Source organism: Garra rufa, chromosome 7 (assembly GCF_049309525.1).
Source record: "Garra rufa chromosome 7, GarRuf1.0, whole genome shotgun sequence".
Taxonomy (NCBI): domain Eukaryota; kingdom Metazoa; phylum Chordata; class Actinopteri; order Cypriniformes; family Cyprinidae; genus Garra; species Garra rufa.
The window spans coordinates 10,279,113-10,291,668 of NC_133367.1; the positions used below are offsets into that span (position 1 = coordinate 10,279,113).

At 40.3% G+C, this 12,556-nt stretch overlaps 1 protein-coding gene across 1 annotated transcript in view; it reads left to right on the forward strand.

Moving 5' to 3' along the window:
- Positions 1–8,615, forward strand: part of LOC141337910 (NLR family CARD domain-containing protein 3-like) — a 31,625-nt gene extending 23,010 nt beyond the window's left edge. The window contains exons 9-10 of the mRNA XM_073843486.1: positions 8,058–8,167; positions 8,389–8,615. Coding sequence (XP_073699587.1) covers positions 8,058–8,167; positions 8,389–8,615 — 337 coding nt within the window. The remainder of the gene's footprint in view (positions 1–8,057; positions 8,168–8,388) is intronic.
- Positions 8,616–12,556: the final 3,941 nt, after the last annotated feature.

Below are 12,556 nucleotides of genomic sequence, written 5' to 3' on the forward strand. Positions count from 1 at the left end.
AGTAATGCTCAATTTCGTTCGTTTCGCTCTCTGGAAATGTAAAGAAAAAATTCCGTTTTTATTCGGAATTCGTTTTTAATGGTTTTAAACAAGCATATACATGAGATAATTTATATATTATTGCTTGAATAAACATTAAAAAATAGTGCTAAATTGTATAATTAAGGAAATTAAACAGACCTAGACATTTGAAAAGACATAGTGAAATGTGTCTAATAATTCCAAAAAGAAAGAGAAACATTGGACATAATGAAATTATTCGAGACATTTATTAGGAATACCATTTTCTTAACAATTAAGATGCTGCGTGTGTTTATCCAGTCTAATCGAAGTGTGAATCTCTCCCCGACTTTCCCAATAAAAATCCCACCCCCTCTCAGAAAATACATAAAGCTGACATTATATGCGTTTAAAAGTAGCCTATTAAAATGGTACAATGACATTGATCAGTTCAACGTTTTGGTAAATCGGCCATTTTGTCCCGCGTCAGCATTTATTCAACAGTTAATAACACTCAACATTCAAAAGGTAAATATTATTCAGCCAATAAAGTGTAGGTCTATGTATTTCATAGAAAAGTGTGTCTAGTTGTATATAAATTACAAAGATTTAATTGGCATCTTTATTTCAAACGACCCGACCGACCGCGCCCCGAAAATCATTAAAAATATTTTTGAATGACTCGTAACCACGGGTGACCGCGGGCACCCGCTCATTTCGGATCAACCCGCGCATCACTGGTCCGTAGTACAATCTGTGCTGTTCAGTGTGAGCACCGTACCGCTGTGCTGTTATGACAAACACATTATTGCTCATGTGAAGAATGACGTTTGACATCCATATTGAACATGAGTGAAGGACAAAGACTAGTTTACATCAGAAATAATAGTTTAGCACACAAATACATTGTGAAGATGAGAGTTTTTGGGTTCGTGTCAAATCAGAGAGGTAGACTACATGAGCCCAACAACAGTTTCTGTTTCTATTTCACTTTCAGTTCATTCATTTTGGCTCAACGCTTATAAACTACTTATATTTTTCATTCTTGTTCTGTTCTGAATGGCGTTAAATTGAAAGGATTTGTTGTGGAGTAAGGGGGACTAAAATAGACTATAGCGATGTTTATAGTGTTTATAATGTTTGCAAACATTTCACTTTATTTACCGCTTTATAAATATTTCTAAATGCATTTATAAAATGTGACTTGTTTGTGACTTATCTGTTTTTATTATCTCTGTCTTTCAAAAACTCAATTTGAGATATTGAGTATTAAGTGTTTTGGTTTAAACTGTTGAAGTGATTTTCATCATTTTGATTCTTGTATGTGAATGTTACTGACCTCAATCTCTCCAGTTTACAGTGTGAATCCTTCAGTACGTCACATAAGTCATTCACTCCTGTGTTTGTGATTTGATTCCCGCTCAGGTTCAGTTCTCTCAGGTGTGATGGGTTTGATTTCAGAGCTGAAGTCAGGATGAGACACTGTTTCTCTGTAATACTGCATCCACACAGACTGAAGACAGAAAGAGAAAGAACAATGACTCAGATCTATGATGATCATCAGCAAATGCTATACAGTCACTAATAAACCAGAAAGATCATGAAATCTTAATGATATGAAACAAACCAGGACAGGAGTATTCGAGGACTTTTTATTAATTTAGATTAATATATAGGATTAATGTAGACACAAAAGCTACATCAACACTTAAAAGGTCTTAATTCATACTTTTGATGCAAGACAATCTGATAAATTAATAAATTATTTTAAGTTATAGTGTACAATCTCTAAATAAACATTTTGAATAAAAGCAGATTTAGTGAAAGTAGCATTAGTCCAGTATAAATGTGACTGTCAGAATAATCTACTGTCATTTGTTACACTTGTTTTTATTCTGTTTTCACTTCTGTCTTGTTTCACAGCAAACATGTCAGATTTCAGCAAGTTTAATGCTCTTTCTAATACACATACAAACCCATGAACTAATAGTATTGCTGAATCTTTCTGATGATGGAGAAAAAGCAGAAGATGCAGCACTATAAATGATGTGACTTGAGTCTGTTGTCTTCAAATAATCTAAACAGTGAACTTTAATCTGACTGTAACTGCTGTACAGTATAATGATACTAACTCTAGTTTCTCCAGCTTGAATTGTGGGTTCATCAGTAGATCACTGAGGTTTTTCACTCCAGAGTCTCCTAGTTTATTCCAGCTCAGGTTCAGTTCTCTCAGGTGTGATGGGTTTGATTTCAGAGCTGAAGACACAGCAGAACAACCTTCATCTGTCATTTCACAGTCTCTTAACCTACATTGACAGAAAGAGGGAGAGCAGAAAATAAGAAGAAAATAAGTCACATAATTTATCATAAGCAAATAAAACCGAGGATAAAAGACGATCGGTAACACTTTATAATAATGTTCAGTTGTAAGCAATTTATAAGTGGTTAGTTAATGATAAAATAATGATTTGCAAAACATTCATAAATGTTTAATAAGTGATATGCTAACAATTTGTGTATGTGTTGTTAATCCATTTACAAGTCAATTACAAGTAATTAGCTAATGATGAACTAATCATTTACAAAACCTGATTATACCTTCACAAATGATTATTACGTTATATGCTAACAATTTACAAATCTGTCGTAAGTTATCTTAAAAAAATACATTACTAGTCAATATATTATTTGTCACTTAAAAACTGAAATTAAAATATCAATCTTTTAAATGTTTATCCTCCACTGAAGATCGCATCATGAATAAATCATTGACAAATCTTTCTGCATCCCCTAATCTAAAGTGTAAACTTCTCATCAGTTGTAAATGTTTGACTCATTATTCAAAGGTCTTTCCCCCAGTGTTTATACCCACCTGACACCCACACAACCTGGAACCGGCAGATTTGTAAAACATTTACAACTGATGAGTAGTTTACACTTTAGATTAGGGGATTGTAGCGTTTTATAGCTCAAAAGGGAAAATATTTATGATTAATTATAACTGGTTATAATTAATTACAAATATTTAAATCAGATCTCAGAATTAACCGTAGCAGAATTAATATTACAATTATTTGATCTGTTCGTCCGCCGAATAGATAGTATAATCATTTATCAATTCTAGGAAGAATTACGTTTCTGGCCAAGAAAGAGTAACTTTCCTACTTTAGTCAGTACTAGCAATAATTCAGTGAGATCCACATATAGCATGTAGCAAAATCAGACATTCAGGGACCTCGGATTATGAGCAGCACTCAGGGACAATAAATTGTGAAATATAGGGTATTTAATAAATGAATCTACGGTGAACGTACAACTACTAATAAAAACACATATATATATACAAAGAAAGGAATTAAATGAGGAAAGAGAGAGAGAGAGAGAGAAGAAGAAGAAGAAGAATGGTAGTATTTAGTATCAAATAACCACAACCTAATGAGAATCATCAAAGAATCAATTCACCTTAAAAAGGGGCTCACTTAAACGCATCTAAAATAGCGGTAAATAGATACTTGCATTGGCTTTGTTTGCTGAACAAGAGTCTTGATGCGGTAAACAATGGAGATTCTTGATGGATTCCGTTAAGAGAGTGAGCTGGAAGTTTCTGTAGTTCTTCTGAAGATAGGGAAATCCACAACGAGTCTACAAAGTTATCTGAAGATAAAACTACCGAAAGTTAGACTCAGTGATGAGTCTTGGAGAAGATCCAGAAGGTTGAAGAAAAGCTGAAGAGACCGCTGAAGAAAAAAAAGAAAAAGCCAAGATCTGCTTGAGCCCAGATCTTTTCAAATGTTCTCTGTCACACCCACGTTTGGGCGGACCGGCCAATCCAAAGCTTGGATTTTTGAGCGGGACAACTTTCTTTGTCTTCACTTTATGGTCCATTTGCATGTCTACGGCTGGTCTGTGAAATTGTTTCAGTTTTACCCAAAATACAGTGTAAACAATATGATGCATCTTCTAATCACATAGCATACACAATTGTTTAGAAAATGAAGAGCAGATCATTTTGGTACCAAGAACGAACAGTCTAGAAGATATTAAACCAAAGATACATTAATACACAGGAATATAAGTATTCACAGGGTTAACTGATACAGATAATTTGGTAACTAGGCGAATATGATAGAGAAACATACAAACAACACATGCATATACCAGATACATTTGTGATCGATTAATTATAGGCTAAATAAGGAAAAAGTCTTTGTGTATGTGTGTTTGTGTATTGTAATGGTTGTCTGTGGCCAGGCATCTCCAGCCTGGCACCGAGTTGCCTGTTGTCTCCTCGTTGGTATCCCTTTGAAGTCCCATTGGGAGACAAGAGTTGGTCTGTTTAGCAACTACGTGGCAGTGAATAGGGAACCATGGGCCATTTAACACCCATATAAATGTAGAGGGACAAGCTATCTCTTTAATTTATATGCAAATGTCAAAAGGCTAAAAGGGTCTCTAAGGCCAACGGCCTAACTATTATCATTGAAAATAGGCAGACGCTACAGGATGTAGAAAGATTTGTAAATGATTTATTCATGCGATTGCACAACAGCTTTTGAATACTTGTAGTGTGTACTGCAATGTAAGGGCTGACTGGTGAGGGTACAAATGTCTTTTTTGGTAAACATGAGCTGCGCCCCAAATGACGACTATACACTCTGCACTTATTCACTTATTCACTATGTTCTTATGCACTAATGCACTATGCACCAGGTAGTGTATGAATTATATAAGGTTATTTTGTATTTCAAACTTTCACAGGAACTTATTTTTTTTCATATCAACTTCAAATTTGAAATAAATTTTAGATGTAAGGATTTAAATTTGGTCCGTGTAACCGTTTGGAGTTCTTTGTTCAATTTGCACCATCAAAATTAAATGGATAAAAATTGGCTTCAAACTTTCATTTTTCTGTTTTTTTTTTTTTTTTTAAATAACTGATCCATTAAATTATTGCATGGTCCAATCAATGAACCTCATTCCAATACATAAAGCGCTCTGGCTGTAGGCTAATCCAGCCACTCTGTCTCCTCCCCCGGTGGTAATGGTACGGACCATAGATATTAGGGGTGGGAATCTTCAGGCACTTCACGATCCGATCCGATTCTGATTCTGGGAGTCACGATCTGATTACAAAATGATTCTTGATCTACATTTTTCCCAATTAATTCTTCTGCTGTGCATATACAACTTTACAATTTTAAAAACATGTAAAATTGCAGTTTATATGCTTTTTGTTTATAGTTGGAATCTCTGTAAAAGTAGGTGTGTCAACCTTCACTGGTTTCAAGATTCAGTTTAATTACTGTTTTTATTATCAACTAAATATCACGATGCTCACATTCTCAATTTTCAATATTACTGCACATGGCTACATTTTCATATATGTTTTATATCAAATTTATTTTGTGGCAATTTTACTTTATTTTTTACATTTTATAAGCAATGTACTTTTTAAAACAATTACTTATTTAAAATAAGTGTTCTTTAGGTATCCGAAAGTTTACAGACAGTAGTTTTTCTTTTTTCCTCAGCATTACTGCGTTTTATTATTACAGATGAGACCATAGACAGGCAGCTTTAACAGGCTGCATTCAAAGTAATGCACAGCAGTGGCGAGCGGTGACTTTTTTTTTTTTTTTTTACCAGGTATGATGAGTGCTAACACCACCAGTAATACAAAAAATAATAATATCTTTAGATATTTAGAAACCAATAAAATCAGAGACGAAATCATATTTTAACACTTCCTCTTTTTCCTGTTTGCTATTATTTAAAAAAATATATATACAGTCGTGGCCAAAAGTTTTGAAAATTACATAAATATTGGAAATTGGAAAAGTTGTCATTCTTTGTCATGAAAATTAACTTAATCCTGAAAAAAACTTTCCACTGCATTGTTAAGAAGGCTTCAGGGCATCCAAGAAAGTCCAGCAAGCGCCAGGATCGTCTCCTAAAGAGGATTCAGCTGCGGGATCGGAGTGCCACCAGTGCAGAGCTTGCTCAGGAATGGCAGCAGGCAGGTGTGAGCGCATCTGCACGCACAGTGAGGCCAAGACTTTTGGAAGATGGCCTGGTGTCAAGAAGGGCAGCAAAGAAGCCACTTCTCTCCAAAAAAAAACATCAGGGACAGACTGATCTTCTGCAAAAAGTATGGTGAATGGACTGCTGAGGACTGGGGCAAAGTCATATTCTCGGATGAAGCTTCTTTCCGATTGTTTGGGGCATCTGGAAAAAGGCTTGTCCGGAGAAGAAAAGGTGAGCGCTACCATCAGTCCTGTGTCATGCCAACAGTAAAGCATCCTGAGACCATTCATGTGTGGGGTTGCTTCTCATCCAAGGGAGTGGACACACTCACAATTTTGCCCAAAAACACAGCCATGAATTCACGAGTTCCCACTTACTGATAATAAACAGAGTAAAAGGATAGCGTATAAGGTTAAGCGTATTTGGCGTGCTGTCCGGGAGAGGGCTCCGAGCTCGAAATTCGTTCCCGAGCCCGGGGCATTCCCCCTGCCCGGGGAGAGGGTCCGAGCTCGGCAATCGGCCCGAACCCAATAGCTCCCCCCTATAGAGAGGAGACGGGGTGGTGGAGGGATGTTGAAACGAGAGATAGGAAGGTAAGGCTGCTTTGATTATTTATAGTGATTCCCTTTAACACTGATTGGATAGGGAGTGATTACTGATAATGCATTGGCCGTGTTAATTATCTGTGCGTGCTCCTCTATTAAATTTGTTAATAAAACATCGCTAAAGAATGGTACCAAAACACCCTCCAACAGCAACTTCTTCCAACAATCCAACAACAGTTTGGTGAAGAACAATGCATTTTCCAGCACGATGGAGCACCGTGCCATAAGGAAAAAGTGATAACTAAGTGGCTCGGGGACCAAAACATTGACATTTTGGGTCCATGGCCTGGAAACTCCCCAGATCTTAAAACTTGTGGTGAATCCTCAAGAGGCGGGTGGACAAACAAAAACCCACTAATTCTGACAAACTCCAAGAAGTGATTATGAAAGAATGGGTTGCTATCAGTCAGGATTTGGCCCAGAAGTTGATTGAGAGCATGCTGACTCTTTGCATAAATGTCATGTAATTGTCGATAAAAGCCTTTGAAACGTATGAAGTGCTTGTAATTATATTTCAGTACATCACTGAAACAAAGATCTAAAAGCAGTTTAACAGCAAACTTTGTGAAAACTAATATTTGTATCATTCTCAAAACTTTTGGCCACGACTGTACATTTTTTATAGGCTATTTTTTTCAGTGGACTTTCAAATTTTGAATTGTTGAGAAATTATGAAAACATACTTTATTAAATATACTTATTTTTTTCATTTGATTTAGTTGTGCATTAAACACAATATGATTTTCGGCAATCAGGATCTGGCAGCAACAGCGCGTTTTTCCACTTGGGCGCGAACAGCTTACCCTGCGAATTAAAAATCAAGCGCATGCCAGCAAAACAGAGAACACGCATCAATTCTGAGGAGTTGAGAAAGATGCGCAGAATCTGCTTGCCCAGAATATTAAATCTCAAACAAGGGATCAATTTATAAGCATGTTTATATTAATTAACACGTGAACGCATTCTCTCTGACAGCCTGGGTATGCGGAGCATTAGCAGCTTATATGGACGGAACGCCACTGATGCACAGATCTATTTCGATATATCAGATGTTTTGTCCTGCTCTGAAAACATATCTGACTGTATGTACAGTTTAGTTTAAAACTATTCAAAAATGCAAGTGCATTTAACCACATCCGCAATCGAGCATTAGGACGAACAAACACAAAGCGCACGTGAGTCTGTCAGTGCAGAGTCCCGAGGATCTATCAGCGTCGCCCTGGCAACACACGAGCACCAGCTGGAACCACTCAACACGGGCCAATCGGTCACGGCCACACCAGCTTTATAAGCAGACTGTTGGAAACAGAGGGCTGAGAGCCATCTCCGATGAAGAGTGAGACTTACCTGATCTTTGTGTCATTCTTCCCGCAGACTCGCCGTGACCGCTTGGTTCCCACTTCCGGGTTGCATGCACCGGGGTTAAAGCACGTCCTTTGCACCAACCCCTTCACTGGCCACCGTCACTGGGAAAAGCACCACTCAGGAAGAAATCACCCTGCACCGCGAAGCTGACGACATCACCTCCTCACTCACCCGTATTGTTCATTTCTGCTGCATCTATTCAATAAATTCACCCTCCGGGGCTCACTCAACTCTTGCTTTGTCGTTGCTGTTCCCCGCCTGGCCACAAGGTGGTGGAGAATGCGGGCAGACATTCGAAAGAGTCGGGCCTGAGAACACCAACGAGCAAGACTTTGTTTACGACGCCATTTTGTCCCGCTACTCACCTCCGGTTGTTTTTTTCCTTTCTTTTTAGGCTCGCTCCTCCCCGCTGACATGGAGGACCTAGTGAAACAGTTTGCTGAGGTTAGCGTCCGTCAGCAACAATGTTTTGAACTGCTTACTGAACAGCATGGCCACATTCAAGGGTATTTGGCCGAACTACGGTTACCGGCCGCCCAGAACGTACCCCTGCCGGACCCACGAGTCACCGCTGCCCGGCTACTACCCAAGCTAACCGCATATGATGACATTGAGGCCTAGCTTAACCCCCTGGGGTCCAAACACGCGTATACGCGTTTTGTGGCAGTTTCCCAAAAGGAACTTCAATTACTCGGCCATTTCTGATTGTACAGATAAAAGCAGTACATCAATCGAATCTGTAAAGGGTCTACTTTTATTTGTATATACTCACAAAACCAAAAAAATATTGTGATTTTACAAAATAAAGAAAACAAAAAGGGTGTGCTGTCTGCCGCGTTGATCTCCGTGATCTTCATTCAGAAACGCGTCATTAAAATAGACTATAACTCAGCCAATACACAACACAGAGACATAAGCAATATATGTAGAGAAAGCTTGATATCTATACTTTCAAATGAAGTAATGTTTATTGAAATAAAATATTCTGTGATAAAGTAATCCGTATGAAACCAACACAATGTCCAGTCTCTCTTGTCTGCTTCATTAGTTTTAATTAGATCACGCCCAAGAGCGATTCTATCTTTTCAAATTCAAATCGTCCACGTGAGGGCGCCGCGCCAAAAGTAGACGCCCACATCACAGTAAACAAAGGAGAAAGCAGTTTCTATTCTTTCAAGTTAGTCCTTTCTGGAAGAAGACGGGCTGTCAGGAATAAAACTTACTTCAGAAGATGAACATTAAATGAGACATGGCGTGAACGAGCAGAGGAGATATTTACACAAGTAAGTTTTTTTTCTTTTATACTTGTTAGTTGTTACTGTGACAGAATGTGCACACATTTTACCAGTTAAGACTTTTTGCCAACTGTATTTCCTGACTACAGCAAGTGAAACATTATAAAGTATGTTTCATTTCACTGCATCTAAATGTCTCATGATGACAGGATGTTTCAACTTTGGTCGAAAAACGTGCCGGCGCGTTCTGAGGCACGCTTTTGTAATAATGCCGAAAAGAATGTAAAATTCTCCGTCAGTTTTGATCGTACAAATACAACCAATACATCATTCGAAACTGTAGAGGGTATATTTTTATTTGTATACACTGTGCTTTTATGAAAATAAGAAAACAGACAGGGCACGCACTCTGCCTTCACTGTCTCTGTTATATCTTTTCACAGACACATAAATGAAACAACCTAAATCTCAGTGATTACGTGCCTCACAAACATAATACATATACGTGTAGAAAGCTTGAAATGTTTACTTTTACATGAACCAATTCAAATAAAAAACTAATATTCTCTTTTTAAGTAATCTGTATGAAAGGTAGAAGATGTATGGTTTCTCCTGTATTACTTCATTACAAACCTTACACCTGTATTTATCTTGCACTGTTTTTATTTGCACCTAACTGTTATATGCCTAAGCTATACACTACCAGTCAAATGTACTTTTTTAAAGAAAAATAATTATCTAATTTTGTGAAATAGGTTTACTATGCAAAAAAACTGCTCAAAAAAAAAAACTTTTAATAATAAAGTTTGGCTGGTAGTAGATGTGTTTTCTCCATGTTAGCTCTGTCTTTGTCAGATCATTGTGTTGCTCACATCTACTTGTTTTCTTTGCAGTTTCTGCTGTTCCCCGTTCTCCTGTGTTCAAGTTTCCTACGAGTGATTTGGATATTGCACCCTCGACATCTTGACTTCTGTGTTGTTTATCACTTTTGTTCCTAATAAAAAGTTTAACTGCACTCACAAGTGAATCTCAAGTTATTTTGTGTGATAGTTAAATATATTCAAAATATGCTTCAAACTAAATATATATTTATTTTGTCCTTTCATTTTGCCTTTATTCTTTCTGTTGTTTCCTCTCAGTCAACATCTGACTGATTGGCTCATTATGCGGCTCATTATGCAGGTCTTTGTCTTCTCAGGTGTAAATCACAGCATTATTCATGATGATTCACGCCTCCTCGCATACAGCCATTCTAAACAAAAAGTGTCTTCAAAAATGTAAATCTATATACTGTTTTGTGAAAACAAGTGAACTAGATGATTTTCACATCATTTGGTAGAAAAAAACCAAGCCTACCACATCCAATTCTCGAAGGTCCCGAGAACAAATATTCTGTATGTGTTAGATGGCCTTATTTCAGTGACTTCAAAAATTTAGTTTTTCAATATGCACGCATAAACGTTGTTTTCTCAAAAACTTAAAAATGTACATTCATGTTGCTTACATATTTTTGTAGTCCAATTTGTGCTAAATAAAATGTATTTAGATTTAGGATATTAATATGTTTTTAACATACTGAAAAAAGCACAAATGTCAAGGCATGTCAAAACTTCTTCAGGGCCCCAAAACACCCTCGGACCCCAGAGGGTTAAGATGTTTGAATCACTCGCTTGCACGGAGGGATGGGCGAGAGGTACTTGGGCTGCGGCACTGGCACCGTTGCTCTCTGGTGAGGCCCAACGGGTGTATTTTTCTTTACCAGCGTCCTCCCAAAACAATTATAATGAGTTAAAAAAATAAATATTGGGTCGGCTCGGGCTCTCTGCGACCACTGCCGCCCAACGCTTCCATGAGTGGGAGTTTAAAACACGATTGCCAGTCCGCACCCAGGCCGCTGATCTGATGCGGTTAGCCGAACACTGGCTGCTAGAAGATTCACCCTCCCCAGCTCAAGTCGCCAAACGGGTAGTGGTCGATTGGCTGCTGAGAGACTTGCCCCGCTCGATGAGGCAGGCCGCTGGCATGCGGGGGCCCAAAACCATTGCGGAGGTGATCGAAGCAGTAGAGCTGGCGGACGCTACCTACCATCGGGAGGCCGGGGAGCAAGCGCAGCCATTTCCCCGGAGGGTGAGCCAGGGGCGACGGCCGCCGGAAGGCACCCCACGACCAGTACACAGGCCGACCAGCCCCCGCGACGAGCCTATGCCCACAGACCCACCGTCCCCCACCATCAAGGCTTGGATGGCAGGCTGTGTGGTCCACCAGAAGACTCCCCCAGGAGCGCCTACCGCCACCGTGAGAGTCCGAGGACGTCGCTTTCGGGCCGTGCTGGATTCAGGAAGTGCAGTTTCCCTCAGGCCCCGGCCAGCCTCCAAAGCCATGATGCCGATTACCTGTGTCCACGGAAATACATGTCAGGTACAGACTAACCTTCTTACCTTCCATAAGGGTGGACAGACGTGGACCTTGGAGGCCGGGGTTTTAAAGGACCTGCCTGTCCCTATACTACTGGGTCGAGACTGGCTGGGGCTGGACGCCGCCTTGGCCGCGACCGCACAGCCTGCCCGCTCCCGCCGCAAGCCGCGGCCTCAGCCGTTGCGGGGGTCTGGATACCGCTCCAGCCTGATGACATCCGACAGTGGGAGAGAGGGTGAGTCTGCCGCCCAACGCACTAACCTCTTCCATGATGTTTTCCAACAGGTCACCGGAGGAGGCGATTTCGGAAAAGCCCAAAAGGAGGACGACAGGCTTAAACACTGCTGGCGCCAGGTTCGCATCCTGGAGGGCCAGGAGATTCTGCCAGCCCCTCACCCTCTCCCACACTTCGTCGTTCAAAACGGCCTGTTGTACTGCGTTGCGGAGCGACGGGGGGAGGTTAAACATTTACTGGTAGTTCCGAAGGGGAAAACGGAGATGGTCCTTGAGCTCGCCCACGCTCACCCTATAGCCGGTCACCTGGGCGCCCAGAATACTACCCAAAGAATCCGCGACAGGTTCCACTGGCCGGGACTGGAAGCCCAGGTAAAAAACTTTTGCCAGGCCTGCCCCGAGTGTTAACGCACGTTACCTCGAAAGCCTCCCCCCAGCCCGCTGATTCCCTTACCTATCATTGGGGTGCCTTTCGAGTGGATCGGGATGGACATCGTGGGGCCGTTGCCGAGGTCTGGCCGGGGGCTTGAGCATATCCTAGTCATCGTCGACTACGCCACCCGGTACCCCGAGCCAGTCCCCCTTTGCCAAGCTACCGCCAAAGCCATCGCCCGCGAGCTGTTCCTTCTCTCCAGCCGGGTGGGCATCCCGTCGGAGATTCTGACCGACCAGGGAACC